Source organism: Cherax quadricarinatus, unplaced genomic scaffold (assembly GCF_038502225.1).
Source record: "Cherax quadricarinatus isolate ZL_2023a unplaced genomic scaffold, ASM3850222v1 Contig626, whole genome shotgun sequence".
Taxonomy (NCBI): Eukaryota; Metazoa; Arthropoda; class Malacostraca; order Decapoda; family Parastacidae; genus Cherax; species Cherax quadricarinatus.
The window spans coordinates 89311-114049 of NW_027195652.1; the positions used below are offsets into that span (position 1 = coordinate 89311).

Consider the following 24739-nt stretch of genomic DNA (forward strand, 5'->3'; position numbering starts at 1 on the left):
GATCTCTGACGTGACAGAAAAGAGCATTGTTAGTGTCGGCAAGCCTAACACTATTTTTGTGCTCCCTAAGTCTGTCAGAAAGAGATCGACCAGTGCTCCTTTATTTCCTTCCAAAGACTTCATTAGATTTGCCCATCTGCGTGTTTACTCAGAAAAAAAGGTGTATAAGCTCTGTATAAAGGCAAAATAACTAACAGCTTCCACACAACACGAGGTAACATCCTGTCCTTCAAGATTTAGTGAACCCTCAGAGATATTGAAAGTGACTTGAAGCAAATACCCGTAGCAAGACATGAAGCTCAGGCATTATGAGACAAAATGAATTTTCTTGAAACTGCTCTGATGGCTAAGCTCTGGAACATAATCCTTATACGATTCAACAGTACAAACAAAGCTTTCCAAGGTGTTGATGTTGATCCGAAAAAATGTGGATTTAATTAATTCTTTGGAAAGGTTTCTGAAATCAATTCGAGATAGGTATGAAGAGCTGAAAATGGATGCTAGGAACATCTGTGGCAACACAGACTATAAATCAACTACAAGCAGGTAAAGAAAGAGAAACAAGGAATATGATGCAAACCCAGCATCAGTCTCAGAGGAAGTTTTTTTGTCTCTCAGAGAAAAATTCTGATGTGAAACTTTCGATGTCATTTGGAGATCAGTTGTGTGTTGCCTTACAACAACGCAGGGTAGCAATACCAAGTAGTGAATGACAGGTTCAATGTAATAGTCAACTTATGCAGTCTACCTGATGCAGAGATAAAAAATGAGGCTAAGAAACTTATCAGTGTTTATCCTCAAGACTTCAGTAGTATGTTTGTTGAGGAAATTGTCCAGTTTACAGCCTTTACCAAGCTCAGGTCATGTCTCACTCGACAGGCAGTTTTACTACATGACTGTCTTGCTGATACCTTTCCAGGTGTTAATGTAGCCCTTAGAATATATTTGAGCATGATGGTCACTAGTTGTTCAGGAGAAAGGTCGTTCGGTAAAGTGGCACTGATAAAGAATTATCTGAGAACGACAATGACCCATGAAAGACTAGGTGCTCTGTGCCTATTGGATGTTGAGAGCTGTGTCCTCGAGAAGATACATTTTGATGAGTTAGTTAAAGATTTGTTTACCTGGAGTTTACCTGGAGAGAGTTCCGGGGGTCAACGCCCCCGCGGCCCGGTCTGTGACCAGGCCTCCTGGTGGATCAGAGCCTGATTAACCAGGCTGTTACTGCTGGCTGCACGCAAACCAACGTACGAGCCACAGCCCGGCTGATCAGGAACCGACTTTAGGTGCTTGTCCAGTGCCAGCTTGAAGACTGCCAGGGGTCTGTTGGTAATCCCCCTTATGTATGCTGGGAGGCAGTTGAACAGTCTCGGGCCCCTGACACTGATTGTATGGTCTCTTAACGTGCTAGTGACACCCCTGCTTTTCATTGGGGGGATGGTGCATCGTCTGCCAAGTCTTTTGCTTTCGTAGTGAGTGATTTTCGTGTGCAAGTTCGGTACTAGTTCCTCTAGGATTTTCCAGGTGTATATAATCATGTATCTCTCCCTCCTGCGTTCCAGGGAATACAGGTTTAGGAACCTCAAGCGCTCCCAGTAATTGAGGTGTTTTATCTCCGTTATGCGCGCCGTGAAGGTTCTCTGTACATTTTCTAGGTCAGCAATTTCACCTGCCTTGAAAGGTGCTGTTAGTGTGCAGCAATATTCCAGCCTAGATAGAACAAGTGACCTGAAGAGTGTCATCATGGGCTTGGCATCCCTAGTTTTGAAGGTTCTCATTATCCATCCTGTCATTTTTCTAGCAGATGCAATTGATACAATGTTATGGTTCTTGAAGGTGAGATCCTCAGACATGATCACTCCCAGGTCTTTGACGTTGGTGTTACGCTCTATTTTGTGGCCAGAATTTGTTTTGTACTCTGATGAAGATTTAATTTCCTCGTGTTTACCATATCTGAGTACTTGAAATTTCTCATCGTTGAACTTCATATTGTTTTCTGCAGCCCACTGAAAGATTTGGTTGATGTCCGCCTGGAGCCTTGCAGTGTCTGCAATGGAAGACACTGTCATGCAGATTCGGGTGTCATCTGCAAAGGAAGACACGGTGCTGTGGCTGACATCCTTGTCTATGTCAGATATGAGGGTGAGAAACAAGATGGGAGCGAGTACTGTGCCTTGTGGAACAGAACTTTTCACCGTGGCTGCCTCGGACTTTACTCTGTTGACTACTACTCTCTGTGTTCTGTTAGTGAGGAAATTATAGATCCATCGACCGACTTTTCCTGTTATTCCTTTAGCACGCATTTTGTGCGCTATTACGCCATGGTCACACTTGTCGAAGGCTTTCGCAAAGTCTGTATATATTACATCTGCATTCTTTTTGTCTTCTAGTGCATCAAGGACCTTGTCGTAGTGATCCAATAGTTGAGACAGACAGGATCGACCTGTTCTAAACCCATGTTGCCCTTGGTTGTGTAACTGATGTGTTTCTAGATGGGTGGTGATCTTGCTTCTTAGGACCCTTTCAAAGATTTTTATGATATGGGATGTTAGTGCTATCGGTCTGTAGTTCTTTGCTGTTGCTTTACTGCCAACTTTGTGGAGTGGGGCTATGTCTGTTGTTTTTAGTAACAGTGGGACGACCCCCGTGTCCATATCCGACGTAGACAAGGATGTCAGCCACAGCACCGTGTCTTCCTTTGCAGATGACACCCGAATCTGCATGACAGTGTCTTCCATTGCAGACACTGCAAGGCTCCAGGCGGACATCAACCGAATCTTTCAGTGGGCTGCAGAAAACAATATGAAGTTCAACGATGAGAAATTTCAATTACTCAGATATGGTAAACATGAGGAAATTAAATCTTCATCAGAGTACAAAACAAATTCTGGCCACAAAATAGAGCGAAACACTAACGTCAAAGACCTGGGAGTGATCATGTCGGAGGATCTCACCTTCAAGGACCATAACATTGTATCAATCGCATCTGCTAGAAAAATGACAGGATGGATAATGAGAACCTTCAAAACTAGGGAGGCCAAGCCCATGATGACACTCTTCAGGTCACTTGTTCTATCTAGGCTGGAATATTGCTGCACACTAACAGCACCTTTCAAGGCAGGTGAAATTCCTGACCTAGAAAATGTACATAGAACCTTCACGGCGCGCATAACGGAGATAAAACACCTCAATTACTGGGAGCGCTTGATGTTCCTAAACCTGTACTCCCTGGAACGCAGGAGGGAGAGATACATGATTATATACACCTGGAAAATCCTAGAGGGACTAGTACCGAACTTGCACACGAAAATCACTCACTACGAAAGCAAAAGACTTGGCAGACGATGCAACATCACCCCAATGAAAAGCAGGGGTGTCACTAGCACGTTAAGAGACCATACATTAAGTGTCAGGGGCCCGAGACTGTTCAACTGCCTCCCAGCATACATAAGGGGGATTACCAACAGACCCCTGGCAGTCTTCAAGCTGGCACTGGACAAGCACCTAAAGTCGGTACCTGACCAGCCGGGCTGTGGCTCGTACGTTAGTTTGCGTGCAGCCAGCAGCAACAGCCTGGTTGATCAGGCTCTGATCCACCAGGAGGCCTAGTCACAGACCGGGCCGCGGGGGCGTTGACCCCCGGAACTCTCTCCAGGTAAACTCCAGGTGAGGTTTCTGGCAGGGAGAACTTGCGTGTTCCCTCACTTCTTCGACATTGATCTCAATTCGGTCTGTCAACGGTCCCTGTCCTTGTGCTCGTCATCCCAGTCAATGGATGTTGCACTGACCAGCCTCTGGGTAGGTCATTCACATTACTATTATTATTATAATCAAAAAAGAAGCGCTAAGCCACAAGGACTATACAGCAGGTCATTCACAGCTGGCTTAAGCTTGCCAGAAATGCTCTATATAAACAAGGGCTTATGCACTCTGGTATCATCCGCTCCTGTATAAACTTTGTATCACGTTGAAATAAGCTTGTATTTGTATATTTATCTGCACAGCCTTCAGTTCAGCTTGATATGTTTACTATGCACCCAATACCCACCCCGTGGGTGGTAGTTAAAAGATTACAGATGTATATAATGGGTCCAGGGACTGTACTTCAACATTACAGAGGTACATAATGGGTCCAGGGACTGTACCTCAACATTGCAGAGGTACATAATGGGTCCAGGGACTGTGCCTCAACATCACAGAGGTACATAATGGGTCCAGGGACTGTACCTCATCATTACAGAGGTACATAATGGGTCCAGAGACTGTACCTCAACATTGCAGAGGTACATAATGGGTCCAGGGACTGTACCTCAACATCACAGAGGTACATAATGGGTCCAGGGACTGTACCTCATCATTACAGAGGTACATAATGGGTCCAGGGACTGTACCTCAACATTACAGAGGTACATAAAGGGTCCAGGGACTGTACCTCAACATCACAGAGGTACATAATGGGTCCAGGGACTGTACCTCATCATTACAGAGGTACATAATGGGTCCAGGGACTGTACCTCAACATTACAGAGGTACATAATGGGTCCAGGGACTGTACCTCAACATTCCAGAGGTACATAATGGGTCCAGGGACTGTACCTCATCATTACAGAGGTACATAATGGGTCCAGGGACTGTACCTCAACATTACAGAGGTACATAATGGGTCCAGGGACTGTACCTCATCATTACAGAGGTACATAATGGGTCCAGGGGCTGTACCTCAACATTACAGAGGTACATAATGGGTCCAGGGACTGTACCTCAACATTACAGAGGTACATAATGGTTCCAGGGACTGTACCTCAACATCACAGAGGTACATAATGGGTCCAGGGACTGTACCTCATCATTACAGAGGTACATAATGGGTCCAGGGACTGTACCTCAACATTACAGAGGTACATAATGGGTCCAGGGACTGTACCTCAACATTACAGAGGTACATAATGGGTCCAGGGACTGTACCTCATCATTACAGAGGTACATAATGGGTCCAGGGACTGTACCTCAACATTACAGAGGTACATAATGGGTCCAGGGACTGTACCTCATCATTACAGAGGTACATAATGGGTCCAGGGACTGTACCTCAACATTACAGAGGTACATAATGGGTCCAGGGACTGTACCTCAACATTACAGAGGTACATAATGGGTCCAGGGACTGGACCCCAAAGTTTTGATAGCTGAACAAGGTACAAAGGTAATGAACTCACAAGTTACGAAGGTAATGAATCCTGTAAGTAAGTTAATTTACTTACTTATGTTTATACATGGCTACAATCATGAACAAATTATAGAGTAATGAGCAATTCACACGTCCACACGCAGATTATAGACTCCCCGTCCTGCCAGTGGTGTCCCTCTCAGCCTGAGACGGCGGAGCACTTCCTGCTGTGGAAATAAGCCACTTTGGCTTTTTGGATTATCCTAGGTAATTTACAGTATGTATGATAATTGTACTTATTGTGTACCTGTGCTTAAATAAAGTTACTTATCCCTGTCCCTCAAGGAAGGTTCCTTGATGTTGGTGAGGGGCTCTTGATTTAGGGAATTGGATCTGTTCTCCAGTTCCCCGAATTAGGCCTGAATGCCTTCCACATCCCCCCCCCCAGGCGCTGTATAATCCTCTGGGTTTAGCGCTTCCCCTTGATTATAATAATAATAATAATAATAATACTTATCCCTGCACGGACTCTCCTCCGTGCTGCCTTGCCTACAGTCTTTCACCCTACAACTCCTACACAGTGATGAATGTGACCCTCAAGACCGTCAGATCCTGACCTGTACTTGTGCCTACTAATTGGCATCAAGGAGCAGTGGGGGCATATAATACCTACTGTAGTTAATCAAGGACCCCAATGGAAATACGTAAATCACTTTGTTTAGGCACAGGTACACATTAAGTACAATTATCATACATGTGTGAATTACTTAGGATAACCCAAAAAAGTCAAAGTGACTTATTTCCAGTGGGGTCCTTGAAGGTAATTTACACTATGATAATTGTACTTACGTGTGCCTGTGCCTATATACGCTTGCTGTCAACATGACCCCAATGGAAATAAGTCACTCTGTCTGACTTTTTTGGGTTATCCTAGGTTCTCTACACATATGCTGCTATGTATGATAATTCTATGTAACTGTATTTGTGTATACCTGAATAAACTTACTTACTTACTTACTTACTAAATCGTAATGACACGATTGCAAATAAACCATACCCCCGGCTGGGATTGAACCCGCGGTCATAGAGTCTCAAAACTCCAGCCCGTCGCGTTAGCCACTAGACCAGCTAGCCACAATAAGATTCATCCAACTAGGTATATTTCTACACCATAGGAAGGTTAGCACAGGCACCTCTGTGACCACAAATGCAAGTTTTTACAGACGAATCTCCAGCTAGCGTGGCCGTGACGAACTCTAGCTCAAGTCCCTTCACTGCCGTCAACATGACGTCACGGCCACGCTAGCTGGAGATTCGTCTGTAAAAACTTGCATTTGTGGTCACAGAGGTGCCTGTGCTAACCTTCCTATGGTGTAGAAATATACCTAGTTGGATGAATCTTATTGTGGCTAGCTGGTCTAGTGGCTAACGCGACGGGCTGGAGTTTTGAGACTCTATGACCGCGGGTTCAATCCCGGCCGGGGGTATGGTTTACGCTTGCTGGATTGTGTTTTCCTTCCTCCACTTTGGTCGAGGTTTCTGTCCCGGACACTGGACGGTAGGGTTCGGTACGGCGTCAAGCGTCAGTGGCTCTATAAACCCTAACAACAACAACAACAACAAGAAGCAGATCCTTGCCATAGTAGTAAGATAAGATTAAGTAAGTAAGTAAGTAATTTTATTAGAGGTCTTCTGCCTGGTGGCTAAAGCTCCCGCTTCACACACGGAGGGCCCGGGTTCGATTCCCGGCGGGTGGAAACATTTCGACACGTTTCCTTACACCTGTTGTCCTGTTCACCTAGCAGCAAATAGGTACCTGGGTGTTAGTCGACTGGTGTGGGTCGCATCCTGGGTGACAAGATTGAGGACCACAATGGAAATAAGTTAGACAGTCCATGATGACTCACTGACTTTCTTGGGTTATCCTGGGTGGCTAACCCTCCAGGGTTAAAAATCCGAACGAAGTCTTATCTTAGCCTTCGTCAGGTGTGGACGTCTCTCGCCTGAGTATCAATGACAAATTTCCCTCGTTCTCACTGGGACGCTTGTCCTCATCTATTTTGCCCGCCGGGCACTGTACAGGAGGGGCACTGTACAGGAGGGGCACTGTACAGGAGGGGCACTGTACAGGAGAGGCACTGTACATGAGGGGCACTGTACAGGAGGGGAACTGTACAGGAGGGGCACTGTACAGGAGGGGCACTGTACAGGAGGGGCACTGTACAGGAGGGACACTGTACAGGAGGGACACTGTACAGGAGGGACACTGTACAGGAGGGACACTGTACAGGAGGGACACTGTACAGGAGGGGCACTGTACAGGAGGGGCACTGTACAGGAGGGGCACTGTACAGGAGGGGCACTGTACAGGAGGGGCACTGTACAGGAGAGGCACTGTACATGAGGGGCACTGTACAGGAGGGGAACTGTACAGGAGGGGCACTGTACAGGAGGGACACTGTACAGGAGGGGCACTGTACAGGAGGGGCACTGTACAGGAGGGACACTGTACAGGAGGGGCACTGTACAGGAGGGACACTGTACATGAGGGGCACTGTACAGGAGGGGCACTGTACAGGAGGGGCACTGTACAGGAGGGACACTGTACAGGAGGGGCACTGTAAAGGAGGGGCACTGTACAGGAGGGGCACTGTACAGGAGGGGCACTGTACAGGAGGGACACTGTACAGGAGGGACACTGTACAGGAGGGGCACTGTACAGGAGGGGCACTGTACAGGAGGGGCACTGTACAGGAGGGGCACTGTACAGGAGGGACACTGTACAGGAGGGGCACTGTACAGGAGGGGCACTGTACAGGAGGGGCACTGTACAGGAGGGGCACTGTACAGGAGGGACACTGTACAGGAGGGACACTGTACAGGAGGGGCACTGTACAGGAGGGGCACTGTACATGAGGGGCACTGTACAGGAGGGACACTGTACAGGAGGGACACTGTACAGGAGGGACACTGTACAGGAGGGGCACTGTACAGGAGGGACACTGTACAGGAGGGGCACTGTACAGGAGGGGCACTGTACATGAGGGGCACTGTACAGGAGGGACACTGTACATGAGGGGCACTGTACAGGAGGGACACTGTACAGGAGGGGCACTGTACAGGAGGGGCACTGTACAGGAGGGACACTGTACAGGAGGGACACTGTACAGGAGGGACACTGTACAGGAGGGACACTGTACAGGAGGGACACTGTACAGGAGGGACACTGTACAGGAGGGACACTGTACAGGAGGGACACTGTACAGGAGGGGCACTGTACAGGAGGGACACTGTACAGGAGGGACACTGTACAGGAGGGACACTGTACAGGAGGGACACTGTACAGGAGGGGCACTGTACAGGAGGGACACTGTACAGGAGGGACACTGTACAGGAGGGGCACTGTACAGGAGGGACACTGTACAGGAGGGGCACTGTACAGGAGGGACACTGTACAGGAGGGACACTGTACAGGAGGGGCACTGTACATGAGGGGCACTGTACAGGAGGGGCACTGTACAGGAGGGGCACTGTACAGGAGGGGCACTGTACAGGAGGGGCACTGTACAGGAGGGACACTGTACAGGAGGGGCACTGTACAGGAGGGGCACTGTACAGGAGGGGCACTGTACAGGAGGGGCACTGTACATCGGCTTACTTTAGCCAGCTCCATTTTTTCCGCTTTGCGGGAAATTCTTTAACGGTCTTTGGTGGGAAGCCGGTTACTGGACTCTGGTGGGAATGTGGGCGTCCCTCTCTGCTGGGGCTTGGCAAAGGCGTCCCTCTCTGCTGGGGCTTGACAAGGGCGTCCCTCTCTGCTGGGGCTTGGCAAGGGCGTCCCTCTCTGCTGGGGCTTGGCAAGGGCGTCCCTCTCTGCTGGGGCTTGGCAAGGGCGTCCCTCTCTGCTGGGGCTTGGCAAGGGCGTCCCTCTCTGCTGGGGCTTGGCAAGGGCGTCCCTCTCTGCTGGGGCTTGGCAAGGGCATCCCTCTCTGCTGGGGCTTGGCAAGGGCGTCCCTCTCTGCTGGGGCTTGGCAAGGGCGTCCCTCTCTGCTGGGGCTTGGCAAGGGCATCCCTCTCTGCTGGGGCTTGGCAAGGGCGTCCCTCTCTGCTGGGGCTTGGCAAGGGCGTCCCTCTCTGCTGGGGCTTGGCAAGGGCGTCCCTCTCTGCTGGGGCTTGGCAAGGGCATCCCTCTCTGCTGGGGCTTGGCAAGGGCGTCCCTCTCTGCTGGGGCTTGGCAAGGGCGTCCCTCTCTGCTGGGGCTTGGCAAGGGCGTCCCTCTCTGCTGGGGCTTGGCAAGGGCGTCCCTCTCTGCTGGGGCTTGGCAAGGGCGTCCCTCTCTGCTGGGGCTTGGCAAGGGCGTCCCTCTCTGCTGGGGCTTGGCAAGGGCGTCCCTCTCTGCTGGGGCTTGGCAAGGGCGTCCCTCTCTGCTGGGGCTTGGCAAGGGCATCCCTCTCTGCTGGGGCTTGGCAAGGGCGTCCCTCTCTGCTGGGGCTTGGCAAGGGCGTCCCTCTCTGCTGGGGCTTGGCAAGGGCATCCCTCTCTGCTGGGGCTTGGCAAGGGCATCCCTCTCTGCTGGGGCTTGGCAAGGGCGTCCACCGGATTTAATTGGAAACTTAAGTTTCTGTCTCTGTTTACAAAGGAACTTTTGTTCCTTTTCTCTCATCGCCCAGCCCTGGGCAACAAATCTTCCTCGTACCATCGAGAAGTTGGGCTCTGTACGGCTTATGCTGTCAGTGGCCCTGATAAACCCAACAACAACAACAATAACATCGTTGCGATAGTAGTAGTAATAGTGTGTTAGTAGTTTAGATCTGGGGACATAATAGCGTATTTTGCAAAGTGGTCTATACAGTAAGGTCCCACTTTATAGTGTTCATCTTGTCGGTGTTCCATTATAGTCTTTCTTCATTATGTTCGGTACTTGTTCCCAGTGGCGGTTCGTCCGTAGGAGCTGCAGAGCTGCAGTCCCCCCAGATTCCCACTGCCAGACGTATAACTTCATCAGCCTTACGCTAAAATAATTTGCAACTGGCAAATATATTACAGGAAAAATCTGTTGTATGTTGTTTTCAATGTATTTATAAGCAAATTTTTTGTTGTTGTTGAAAACAGATAAAAAATGATTAAAAACAGAAGTTTGATGCGGTACGATAGTATAGGTATTACTGATGTTACATCTGGCAGCGAGGTGCTGCATTCGATGCAGCACACATCCAGTTGCAATTGGTCTGTTTACGTTGCGACTGTGCGTTGTAATGCGTGGCCGTTAGTGGCCATTTGAATTCTTTTCAATAGCGTTAAATTTAATTACCATGGCATATTTACAAAGTATTAACTTTACCATATTTACAAAGTATTAACTTTTCGCAGTTGATTTTAAGTGAAAAATTAAAGATAAAAGAAAAAGGACGACATACACCAGTTTTTTCCATTCTGCAAAAAAGTACAAGCAGGAGCAAAGAATATACATACCAGTTTAACATCAGTGTTTGCCAGGAAAGTGATTGTGATTGTGCTTTGTGATTGTGACGAAAAGAACACTTTATTCTGTTCTCCATGTTTACTGTTTGGTGGAGACTCCTCATGGAAGAGAAGTGGCGTGACTGACTTAAGGCATTTACCACAAAAAGTAATGAAACATGAGCAGTCATTCAAGCATATAAATAACGTTATTGATTTGTCAGTGTTGGGTAAAGTGAATGTTGCAGCTCAGCTAGCAACGTCTCCACCAGCAGGACTGTGATGACTTCTATGGGTACGTATATGTGAACTCTTGTCATTATTAAATTTAGTTTAATTTTAAAAATTACTTTAATAACATTTATTATGCTGTTCTATGAGGCTTGCAGTCATGCAGTCCCCCCCATTCTATTTTTTGATGAGCTGCCACTGCTTGTTCTGCTTTTTGGCATTTTTCGTCCTAATGCCTCAACAGCTGAGTCAGGGAAGGTTGTCCAGCACCATTTTATTGTCTGATTTAGTCTTTCTTTACAGCAGTTGTGGGCCCTTGTGGGTTTACCACTTAGTTCTGATTGTTGTAATAATAATAGCAGCAGTTGTGGGCTTTGCGTCTCTCTATATTCTGACATTATTCCAAAGTTTTAATGTTGTTACGTATATTATAATATTTTTGTGTTAATTACAATGGCATCTAAAGGTAGATGTGTTAAAAAGAGGAGTCGTAAGGCTCTTACTTTAAATAAAAAGTTAGAAATGATTACCCTTGGTGAGAAAGGTTTTACTATGACTGAGATAGGACGTAAGTTAGGTTTAGCTCGCCAGACTGTTAGTACAATTGTTAATGCTAAGGAGAAAGTGCTGGATCAAGTTAAAAGTTCTACACCATTAAACACTAAAGTTATAAGAAAACGTGATGGCCTTATTGCTGACATGGAAAAAGTTTTACTGGTGTGGATTGAAAAACAAAGCAGTCAGAACTTGTCTTTAACCCGAGGCATTATCCAGGACAAGGCCTTAAGTATCTTTAATTCTATGAAGGCTGAGAGAGGTGAGAAAGCTGCTGAGGATACATTTGAAGCAAGCAGAGGCTGGTTTCAAAGGTTTAAAGATAGATGCCAACTTAGCAACAAAGTTGATGGTGAAATAGTGTCTGCAGGAGGTTATCAACGTGAGATAGCCAGGATCATTGAATGTGGAAAGTACACCAAACATCAGATTTTTAATGTGGATGAGACTGTATTATACTGGAAGAAGATGCCATCTAGGACTTTCATTGCTAAGGAAGAGAAGTCAATGTATGGCTTCAAAGCAGAACCTGCTGCAGATCAGTATTCTAAATATTGTAGATACAGCAGGCATTTTCCCTTAATAGTCTGTCTAAATCTTAAGTAATCTTGAAGCATTAGCATTAATTTGCCTGAGATGTATTGCATATTAGTGGCTTTGTTTTGTGCCCACCAATGTTTTATTACATCGAACTACTACATTATTTATAATGCATAAACAAGTAAAAATTGTAGTGCACTCTATTTACGTAAATGACTTCTTCCTTGGGATACCTTTTTTAGTTTGGGAAACAGACACTGGAAGAAAATTTATAAGTTTTAAATGAGAATACATTTGGTTTATATTTGTGATATGTTTTACATTGCAGATAAAGTGAAGCAAGAGGAAGACTTCCCATATTATTTGGAAATTTTTGATTCAATTAAAGAGGAAGACTCAGTTATGGAGGCGCCTTCCCACACCATCAATGTCTGGACTGGCTTACACTACAATAATGCCAATAACATTATTGATGAAAACCTTAAAGTAAAGGAGGAGTTTGTCAAAGAAGAGTTTTGTGAAGAAGAAATTATAAGGAATGGAGATATGACCTCAACTGTCTTGAAACATAAGAGTTTTTTTCCTAACTCTGAGGGTAATAATGCAGAAAATTCACACAAAAAAGGTAAGAAACCAATAAAACTATTGTTTGGGGCTATGAAACAATTTCTTGTTTTCAGGCTTAAAATACTTCCCAGCAGGTAATACAGGTGTTGGTCTTTGATCCTAACTAAGTATAATGATGGATTACATAAAATTAGTACAGTTAAACACTGAAATTCATGTTCATCAGGTTCCTGGAGGCTTTAAGAACCATGAAGCTGCAGAAATTAGGTAGTTTTTCTCTCCTTAATTATTAAAAAATTTCCTCAACTATTTTATATTTCATATGCACATTAATACAGTGGAACCTCAAATTTCGAACTTAATCCATTCCAAGAGCTAGTTCTAATTTCGAAAAGTCTGAAAATCAAACCAATATTTCCCATAAGAAATAATGGAAATACAGTGGACCCCCGCATAACGATTACCTCCGAATGCGACCAATTATGTAAGTGTATTTATGTAAGTGCATTTGTACGTGTATGTTTGGGGGTCTGAAATGGACTAATCTACTTCACAATATTTCTTATGGGAACAAATTCCGTCAGTACTGGCACCTGAACATACTTCTGGAGTGAAAAAATGTCGTTAACCGGGGGTCCACTGTACTGTACAATTAATCCGTTCCAGGAACCCAAAAATATTCACAAAAAATACATTTTAGAAAGATTAATCACAGTTTTACATACTCACAACAAATATAGTGTTCAATTATGTATATAAATATAAAATAACATTTTTACTTACCTTTATTGAAGGTTGGTGATGGCATCTGGAAGATGGGGAGGAGGAGAGAGGGAGTTGGGGTTAGTGTTGGGAAGGAGAATCCCCCTCCATGAGGACTTCAAGTAAAGCCCTCTCTGGGGTTACTTCCCTTCTCTGTCTTTTAATCCCACTAGGACTAGTTTGAGAGTCACTGGACCCCTGTTTCACAAAATAACTGTCCACAGTCCTCTGTTTCTGGTGCCTCTTTAAGATTTTCCTAAAATGGGACATGGTTTTGTCACCGAACTTGCAAAGATGGCTTGTTTCAGCTTGCTCAGGGTGGTACTTCTTCACAAACATTTATGCATCATTACACTTCTGTATTATTTCCTTCTTTACATCTATGGTGTTTCTCACTTTCTTTATCACAAGGGTACCACTAGCAAGTTTCTTTGGGCCCATGGTAGCTTATTTCACAGTCCCACAAGCACTAAACACAATGAAATAGTTGTAAAATGTTTGAATGAGAGCGCAGGTTAGTGTTCACTCAAGCATAAACAAAGCCAGAATGGCTCAAGGTGCCTGTGCGGGGGACGTGGACAGAGCAGGCTGGTGGACAGGTCCGGTACCCAGCAGTCTGAAAAAAGGGGCGCGTTCGATAATAGGGACAAACTTGGTTCGAAAAAAGGGTTCTATTTTTGAAACGTTCGATATATGATATGTTCGAATGTTGAGGTTCCACTGTACAAATTTTTAGGTGGTAGGTTGGTAGACAGCAACCACCCAGGGAGGTACTATTGTCCTCTGGTAGTAGGTTGGTAGACAGCAACTACCCAGGGAGTTACTACTGTCATGTGATAGTAGGGTAGACAGCAACCACCCAGAGAGGCACTGCTGTCCTGTGGTAGTAGGTTGGTAGACATCAACCACCCAAGGAGGTACTACCATCCTGTGGTAGTAGGTTGGTAGACAGTAACCACCCAGTGAGGTACTACCGTCGTGCCAAGTGAGTGTAAAATGGAAACCTGTAATTATTTTACATGATGGTGGGATTGCTGGTGTCTTTTTTTTCTGTCTCATAAACATGCAAGATTTCAGGTACGTCATGCTACTTCTACTTACACTTAGGTTGCACTACACATGCATGCACAAGCATACATATACACACCCTTTGGGTTTATTTTCTTACTAGTTTTTTCTTGTTTATTTCCACTTATCTCCATGGGGAAGTGGAACAGAATTCTTCTCTGTAAACCTTGTATGTTGTAAGAGGCAACTAACATGCCAGGAGCAAGGGGCTAGTAACCCCTTCTCCTGTATATACAGTGGACCCCCGCATAACGATTACCTCCGAATGCGACCAATTATGTAAGTGTATTTATGTGAGTTTGTACGTGTATGTTTGGGGGTCTGAAATGGACTAATCTACTTCACAATATTTCTTATGGGAACAAATTCGGTCAGTACTGGCACCTGAACATACTTCTGGAGTGAAAAAATATCGTTAACCGGGGGTCCACTGTATATTACTAAAGTTAAAAAGAGAAACTTTTGTTTTTCTTTTTGGGTTATAATGCCTTGATGGGATACTGCTGGTTTTTTGAAAGAAAGAAAGAAGATTAATAAAATATATATAATGTGCAGTTTTGTAAATAACTTAACTTTTCATGATAATTGATAACTCTGATGTGCAGGTTACATCAAGAGATTGGTTTTAATTTGTATTTTTAAGGTAAATAACAGTGGTGGCTTGCTGATGTGTGCTGACAGCCACCTTACTCACTTTTCAATCACTAACAGCATGTTACTCTTACTGTTACAAATTCTTGCTCATTCTACATGTGTTAAATTGCATTTCAAATAAACATAGATAGCCTTAAACCTTTAAACACATTGATTGATAATCGGCAATTTTAGGTCCAGCTTCTAGACCTCGTAAACTGAACTCGTGCCATTTTATCTACTCCAAAGCTGCAGGTCCCCACAAATGCACTGGAGGTTAACCCCATCTCTGTATATTTCTATTATTTTTTTTTTAACACATCGTCTGTTTCCCATGAAGGCAAGATGACCACAAAAAAGAAGAAGCCTTTCATCATCATTCATTCCTTCACTGTCTTGCGAGAGGCATACCAATACTACAGTTAAAAAACTGCAACATATCTACATACACCCATCCTTCAGAGTGCAGGCACTGTACATGAGGGGCCCCACTTGTACAGCAGGCTAGATTCTGGGCTGCTACTGTAAAGCAAAAATCACTGTAAAGTGAAACATAGCTTTTGTTTTTCACTTTCAAATGCCTATATATAACAGCCTGATAAGATGTTTACACTATCATATACAGTGGACCCCCGGTTAACGATATTTTTTCACTCCAAAAGTATGTTCAGGTGCCAGTACTGACCGAATTTGTTCCCATAAGAAATATTGTGAAGTAGATTAGTCCATTTCAGACCCCCAAACATACACGTACAAACGCACTTACATAAATACACTTACATAATTGGTCGCATTCGGAGGTAATCGTTATGCGGGGGTCCACTGTATTAAGTGAGCAATAGAGCTAGGCCTTAAAAAGCATATACAGTACAAGAATTACTTACTCTGAAATATTTTCCTCCTTAGCTTATAGTGAGGGTGAATATACTGATTGCATCAAGTCTGAATAAATGCAAAGTGCTGTAAAGTGCAGCCCTCTTGTACTTCCCATCTCAGTTCAGCTAATATCCTGACACAGCAGAGATGGCATTAGAGAAAACCGTTATATACCATGGGACAGGAGTGTGTGCTGTTTAATAATGTTCATACTTGGAAGTCAGGGCTGGATTAAGGTCATCTGATGAACTAAGTCACCTCAGCCCTTCTGTTGTTTAGTTAGTAAGACATTAAGGCTCAGTAAGTGCTCAAGGTGAAATAAGACATTAAAAGCTCGGTTTTCTTTAATGACATCCCTCATGCCACAACACACAACTATGTATATTAAATATAAATTGTTATTTTTTTATTACATTTAATACTAAATTGCAGCAAGCAATATAAGCCACTTATAAGTAGAGCAACAGAAAATACAAATTTTCATAACTGTTTTATTCACTTTTTAACCCTTTCAGGGTTTTGGCCGTACTAGTACCACTTACGTGCCTGGGTCCTTGACGTACTAGTACTCATAAATTCTAGCGCCTTCAAATCTAGTGAGAGAAAGCTGGTAGGCCTACATATGAAAGAATGGGTCTATGTGGCCAGTGTGCACAGTATAAAAAAAATCCTACAGCACACAGTGCTTAATGAGAAAAAAAAATCTTTGACCGTGTTTTTGGATTAAAACAGTGATTTTGCACTGTATTTTTATATGGCATTTATTGTTGTATTCTAGTTTTCCTGGTCTCATTTGATAGAATGGAAGACATATTACAGAAATTGAGATGATTTTGACTGGTTTTACAATGAAAGTACTTTGAAATTGAACTCAAAGTAACAGAAATGTTCGATTTTTACCAAAGTTCAAAAGTAAACAAATCATGCTAAGCGTCCAATACATGTCAACTGGCGAGTCTAATATTTTTTAACAAGTGTGCCGATATTATTTATACCATTTCTACACTAATGCAGTAGTCTGCATAACAGTAAATCTATTTTTTGTGAGAATAAAAATTCAAAATGGAAAGCAAAAGAATGTAAGAGGGGCGTGGGGACGTGATTAATGAACAGAGGAAATGTTATTTTAGTGCTAGGAATGTCTTTCTCGTTTATTCTGGACCCTATTTGGAAATTGGCATCATATGAAATTTGTGTGAAATTGGCAAAATTGCTAAATTCTGACCACTGTATTGGATAGTTGAAATCGGTAAATGGGTGGTTTCTTTTACTCATTCGATAGAAAAAATGGAGTTCTAGCGAAATAGGTATGATTTTTGTCGACTAGTACACTGGAATTGGCTGAAAATAGGGCTCAAAGTGGGCAAAATCGCCAATGCGTAAACATCGTCTAGACCTCTAACTTCGCCAGAGCATAATTCCGTAAGTTTTCCACCAAATTTCATACTTTTGGTGTCATTATGATCGGGAAAAGATTCTCTATCTTTTCAAAAGAGAATTTTTTTTTTTTTTTTTTTTTTTTTGAAATTTGGGGACCCTGAGAACAAGTCTCTGAGAGGGCCTGTGGACCCTGAAAGGGTTAATGGTTAATCCAGGCAGGTTGGGGTTATTTGATTAGCAAAGGTTTACATTGAAGTCACCAGTAATTTTAAGGTGATGTTAAGTTTCTTTTATCACATTTCACAGATTTTCATTGATAGTATTGTGTTTGTGTGAGGCATCCTGTAAACCACTCTAGTTATTATTAAATTTCTAGTATTACTCGAAGAGAACTGAGCAAAAATGCTTAACATTTTCAACATTTATAACATACAATTCAATTTTCTAACATAGGTAGTGTTACTGCCTTTATCATTAGGTCTGTAGTTGGGGAGTAAAGTTATGTTTTAACTAGGCTTCCACAATGGCAGATCACCTCAAGGCAATAATAACTCAACAAGAAGCCACAGCACAAATGATCACACTCCACTGCTAGACGTATATATACATTCACTACCCCAGTGCCCCGAATATTTTGAAAAATAAAAAAATCGCTTTTTTTTTATTGAAAAAAAAAGAGCGCATTTTTCTAAGTGTTATAGGATAAAAAAAAAATTAGGGTCAGTACTTACCGAGATATTAGGCTGCAAAGTTGGCACTTGGAGATCACCTGGCGGTAACATGGAGCACTGCCGCTTGCAGAAGTGTTGCTGATATATCTTTTTTTCCATTTTCATATTATTTTATATAATTTTTATGTTCTGATAATTACAATTTATAGTACAGTAGTTCTTGTCATTTCATAACTAATCTTTGTTCTGACACTAGTATTAGGTTCTGAAATTGTACTCACATTGTCACAAACAAATTTCGATTCATTTATAATTAATATTCTACTGTACAACTGTGAAATAATTACTTTCCTACTGTACAACTATGATATACTACTCCATAGTATTAAGTAGAATGTAAGCCAATAATGTTAAGCTGGCCCATAATGCCTAGGCATAATAGAGGCTGTCTTTGCATTACAACCCACTATTGTATATACACAGTCTCAATGTACTGTTTGCAAAGACATTAAATAAATGAATAAATAAATAAATAACACATTGACAGGTGGACATTTACACCTACCTTAGTCATTTACTATTGTCTTTGAATATATACAAAGTATTTATAGGTCCCAGCAATGTCTTGGATATGTGGAAGTATATAATAATAATGAGGAGGAGGAGGAGGAGGAGGAGAATAATACATAATAATAATAAAATAATAAGTTCCCTAGAAGCATGAAAAACAAAGTCCTCCCCTGACAGTGATGTGATAAGATGAGATAACATTTGATAAGAGCTGATGTTTGATGAGCATTCGCAAGGGTGCAGTGATAAGACTTGATAAGAAAAGATTAAGGCCTCCTTTGTTTTCCCTGGTACACAAACATGTCTGTCTGTTTGTCTGTCTGTCAAGCTCCCTATCTATCTGTCTGTCCGTCTAGCTCTATGTCTCAGAGAGAGCCAAAAGACTGCGTCGTCATCACGTTTACTCACATCTTCAAGCAGGGTATAGCACTTTGTCTGGATTTTTTGGGTTATCCTAGGTAATTTACACTATGTATACTTGTATTTATGTGTACCTGTGAGACAGAGATAGACAGAAAGAGATAGACAGAGACAGATAGACAGGGATAGACAGAGACAGACAGACAGACACAAAGATAGAGACAGAGATGGAGATAGAGCCAGGCCGCCAGCAGCCTGCCAGCCACGCAGCTGGCCAGCCAGCTAGCCAGCCAGCTAGCCAGCCAATCAGCCAGTCAGCCAGCCTGGCAGCCAGCCAGCCTGCCAGCCAGCCAGCCAGCCAGCCTGCCAGCCAGCCAGAATTGTTTCTCTTTACTTAGGGCATAGGTTATAAGACATTCTGAAAGGGTGTTGCACAAATATTGCAGATGGGCTATTATCGAGGTTTTTGGATATTTCCTCGACCAATTGTGGCCACATCCACCTCAAAGCCACTAAACTCAGGGTCAAAATCACTTTCCTCTTAAAATGGGAGTGTTAATACTGCATGAAATCAGTGAATCCCTGGTGTTTGCTGTGCTGTTTGCTCTAGCTGGCACTCATTTGAACTGGTGCTCCCACGAGGTACTAAGTGGTCCCAGATTTTTTAATACTGCACACACTGAGTGTTAGGAGCCATTCTATGCTGACAAAGCATCTCAAGCCAATTGTGCCAAATTTGAAGGCAGGAAAAATAAAACGTATATACGTGTATACGTTTGGGGCACTAGCGGTAAAAACGTATATATACGTTTGGATCATTTATGGGTTAACAGAACAATAAATTTTAATATTATTCCCAACCTTAAGCACTTTTCTGATAGTTGCATTTGGACCCATAGACATAATACTAGGAACAAAACTCACTGACATACCCTGTGTCTGGCTTAATCTTTGTAAAAATTCAATGCTCATTAACCCTTAAACTTTCCAAATGTAGATCTGCATTCACGTGCATAGTGCTCCAACCTTTATTTTCCCCATTTGAAAGCATGTAAAAAAATGTAGATCTACATTTGGAGCCCTCCCACACGTGAATGTAGATCTACGTTTGGACAGTTTAAGGGTTAGAGAGCCCAAAATCTGGAACTCTTCTGGAAATCTCCAGTGCTACTGTCTCAACCAGCATCTTCAAAACTAACGTAAAAAAAAACACCTTCTCTCCCTATCATATCTCAACATCAGCTAAATATGTGAAAACTATACAGTGGACCCCCGCATAACGATGGCATCGCATAGCGATTTTTCCGCATAACGATTACTTTTATCGCAAAATTTTTGCCCCGCATACCGATTAAAAACCCGCATACCGATTTTCGTCCGAGACGCGTCCAATGTGCCCTCACATGTGCCGGCCGTCCCATTGTTTACCAGCCAGCCTCCGCGGTAACATCCAAGCATACACTCGGAATATTTCGTATTATTACAGTGTTTTCGGTGGTGTTTCTGGAAAATAAGTGACCATGGGCCCCAAGAAAGCTTCTAGTGCCAACCCTGTGGTAAAAAGGGTGAGAATTAGTATGGAAATTAAGAAAGATTTTGAAGGGTTTGGGGCTAACCCTGAGAAGCCTATGCCAGTTGTGGAATCCATTGTGCCTACTTCAAAGATTAAGGAAATGTGTGCAGAGTGGTTTGAACTGCAAACCTTTATAGATGAAAATCACCCTGACACAGCTGTTGCAAGCCGTGCTTGTGACTATTTCAATGACAATGTTATGGCCCATTTTAGGAAAGTCTTGAAGAAACGGGAGGTACAGAGCTCTATGGACAGATTTGTTGTGCGACAGAGGTCCAGTGACTCTGAAGCTGGTCCTAGTGGCATTAAAAGAAGAAGGGAAGTAACCCCAGAAAAGGACTTGCTACCTCAAGTCCTAATGGAAGGGGATTCCCCTTCTAAACAGTAAGAAGATAATGCTCTCCCCTCCTCCCATCCCATCAATCATCACCAGATCTTCAATAAAAGTAAGTGTCATGTAATTGTGCATGCCTTTTTCAGTTTGTGTGTATTAAAATTAACATTTCATGTGGTAAAAAAAATTTTTTTTCATACTTTTGGGCGTCTTGCACGGATTAATTTTATTTCCATTATTTCTTATGGGGAAAATTAATTCGCATAACGATTATTTCGCATAACGATGAGCCCTCTTGCACGGATTAAAATCGTTAACCGGGGGTCCACTGTATATCCATATTTTCCTTGTTACAAACATATGGAAATTTTTTTTTCTTATTCTCCGTATCTTTAATTCTCAATATCTGTAATCCTCACAACCATTAAAACATTGAATGTGTTCACATTACAGTGGACCCCCGGTTAACGAACTTTTTTCATTCCAGTAGTATGTTCAGGTGCCAGTACTGACCGAATTTTTTCCCATAAGGAATATTGTGAAGTAGATTAGTCCATTTCAGACCCCCAAACATACACGTACAAACGCACTTACATAAATACACTTACATAATTGGTCGCATTTGGAGGTGATCGTTAAGCGGGGGTCCACTGTATATTAGTATGCTAGAATAGAATATGCTAGAGGACTGGTCTCAGACCAAGCCGTGGGGGTGTTGACCCTCGAAACCCTCTCCAGGTATACATATAATCAAGCCTGTAATTTTTAAAACAATTAAACTTGATAAAAGCCATATAGCATGTACTAATAGGATATTCAATTCTCTTGTATTCATTATAATTTCTAAATATATTTTAAAACCATCTAAGAGGCTACATAAAAGCAATCAATTAGTCATTGCCTTATTATCCTTAAGTTTACCTGAAATGCTCTGCATATTAAGGGGCTTTCTGCATGTGCGCCTAAATGTCATTCAACTCTGTATAAACATTTTGTCGTGCTGAAATAAAGAATCCGAATCTAATAGTGTTATAATTAAAATTTTGTTAAGTGATTCAAGTAATGTAATGTCATTGGTTATTTAGAAACCTTTTCATAACTGATGACTCTTAAGCTATTGTTCTTACTGAGGACACATTAAATAAGGTTTGCATACTTTTGTATGATAAATGAGATACTTGTGAAACATTTGGGTATGTTTAGTCTGGAAGCCAGTCAGTGGCTTCTTCAGTGTATTACAGAGAAACACTGGAAGACCTGTTTAGTCCACCGGACTGAAGAAGTCACTGGCTGGTGAAATGCTTCCAGAATAAAGACACACATATGTTGCACAATCGTCTTATTTTTCAACTTGTTGGTTTTCTCACCTGTTTATTCAAATACTTTTGTATAGTTTAAAACTGTACTGTTTATTAGCTCCATTTCTTATTGTACATATGATTGTAGTTAACAGCATAATAAATCCTTTATAGTCTGATTCTTAAGTAGTCTTTAACCCCTTTAGGGTCAGATCCCCTGATCCGAGAATTGCTATTAGGGTCGGGGTATCTTCAAAAAAAAAAAAATTCTTATCAAATAGTAGAGAATATTTTTCCAAAGGTACTAAAACCAAAAGTACAAAATTTGATGGAAAACTAAGGGGATTATGCTCTTGCAAAGTTAACGGTCTCAGTGATATTTATGCATCGGTGATTTTGCCCAATTTGAGTCCTATTTTAAGCAAATTCCATTGCTCCAGCCAACCAACTCATATCAATTCAATTCAATTCAAGTTTATTCTCTATAAGGGTTACAATGCTGGGTTTACAGGTTTTGGGTATTGTGTGGTTTATATGTTATAAAATACTAATTACAGAGGGGGCCACTAGGACACCTAGCATGGCTAGGCATTTCGGGCAGACTTAGATTAATTCTTAACATTAAATCCTTACAGATTATGGTATTAAGGCTAAGTGACTACATCATAATTTGTGAGTTTAGCAATGTGAATGCTTTTGTTTTGGCACAGTACAAAGTGTCTATATTGGAGTATCATAGGCAAACTTATGACTAGTTAGGATTTATTATTTTAAGATTAGTATTTCTGGGTTTATAGTCAGTGGGTGAGTGAGTGTAATTGTGAACCACCAGGTGGTCATCATGTAGTTAGTTGTCGGGGTGGATCAGGGAGATAAGATATTTTCTAACTGTAGTTTTGAAAGTGATGAATGTGTCTGCAGTTCTAGAGTTTTCAGGTAGGGTGTTCCAGATTTTAGGTCCTTTGAAATACATTGAATTTTTGTAAAGGTTTAGTCGAACACGGGGAATGTCATAGAGATGTTTGTACCTGGTGTTATGCCTGTGGATCCTGTCACAACTATCATGAAAGCGTTTTAGGTCAAGGTTAATATTGGAATTTAAGGTCCTGTAGATATAGATTGCACAGTAGTAAGTGTGGATGTTCAGAACAGGGAGTAAGTTTAGATCTATGAAGAGTGGGGAGGTGTGTTGCCAGGGATGAGATTTAGTGATTATTCTTACTGCTGCTTTTTGTTGGGTTATTGGCTCAAGGTGTGTTGCTGCAGTTGAACCCCAAGCACAGATAGCATAGGTGAGGTATGGATATATAAGTGAATGGTATAGTGTGAGAAGGGCAGTTTGTGGTACGTAGTATCGTATCTTGGAGAGGATCCCTACCGTTTTGGATACTTTTTTTGTTATGTGTTGGATATGGGTGCTGAAATTTAGGTTGTTGCCGAGGTATAGGCCAAGGAATTTGCCCTCATTATGTCTGGCAATTAGAGTGTTGTTGATCTTAATGTTAAGTTGCGCAACACCTGTTCTGTTACCAAACATAATATAGTAGGTTTTGCCAATGTTAAGTGTAAGTTTATTGGCTCTCATCCAAGTCGATATTTTGAGCAGCTCCTCATTAACATAGCTATTTTGCTAGTACCCCTTCCATTCTATCTATTGAGTACAAAAAACCACCCACTTACTTTTTTCAACTACCCAATTAAATGATCAGAAATCGGTAATTCGGCTAATTTCACAAAATAAAAGTTGCCAATTTATAAATAAGGTCCAGAATAAACATTGTAGACATTTTTGGCACTAAAAAATATTTCCTCTGTTCATTAGTTATGTCCCCTGGCCTCTCCTATACAGCCTCTCCTCACTTAGCAACGTACTCATTTACTGACGACTCAGACTTACGACAGGCTCTCTGACCAGTATGCATACCAAAATAATGCATATTAGAGCTGATTTATTCTGTCTATTACAATATACAGTACACTACTGTATAAGCATTTAAAAATGTACTGTAAATGTTATAAATGGTGCAAAGGTGGCATTAAAACATTAAAGATGGTTGACACAAATCCACTACCATTATAGTATGCTCCTTGCTTAGCAACAAATTCGTTTATCGATGTGGTCTTAGGAACAGAACTCTGTCATTAAGTGAGGAGAGGCTGTATTATGCTTCCATTAAATTTTGAATTTTTGTTCACACAAAAATAATTATAAATCAGACTGCTTAATTATTCTAATAATTGTATAAATAAAGTCAGCACATTTCTGAACACATTAAACTGACCAGTTGGACACACATTAGATGAGTGATGTAATTTATGTACTCTGGAATATCTGCAAAAATTGAATGTTTCTGCTAATTCGAGGTCAATTTCAAGCTACTTTCAATCCTGGAACCACTTGGAGTCATCTTTATTTCTGTAATATATCTTTCATTCTATCAAATGAGACCAAGAAACCGAGAATACAACCACAAAAACCATATGAAAATACACTGCAAGGTTGCTATTTTAAACTAAAAATATGGTCAGTTTTTTTTCCCAGTATGCACTGTATGGGGCAGGATTGTTTTTATATGGTGCACACTTACCACATCAACCCATTCTTTCATATCTAGGCAAAAAATTTACTGCTCACTGCTTATCTAAGTGAGCTGAGCTCATCTTGTAGTTCTAAGGTACCGACTAAGACCCTGA

The 24739-nt window shown here is 42.2% G+C and overlaps 1 protein-coding gene across 2 annotated transcripts in view; it reads left to right on the forward strand.

Annotated features, from left to right (window-relative positions):
• The first annotated feature begins 6772 nt into the window (after nucleotides 1-6772).
• LOC128698395 (zinc finger MYM-type protein 1-like) overlaps nucleotides 6773-24739 on the forward strand; it is a 46765-nt gene continuing 28798 nt past the window's right edge. Inside the window, exons 1-3 of one of the 2 annotated variants that reach the window (XM_070080575.1) lie at nucleotides 6773-6812; nucleotides 10538-10922; nucleotides 12282-12578. In XM_070080575.1, the coding sequence (XP_069936676.1) occupies nucleotides 10910-10922; nucleotides 12282-12578 (310 nt within the window). In that variant the 5' untranslated portion in view covers nucleotides 6773-6812; nucleotides 10538-10909. Of the gene's footprint in view, nucleotides 6828-10537; nucleotides 10923-12281; nucleotides 12579-24739 lie in introns of both variants that reach the window. The other variant, XM_070080574.1, reaches the window with a different exon arrangement.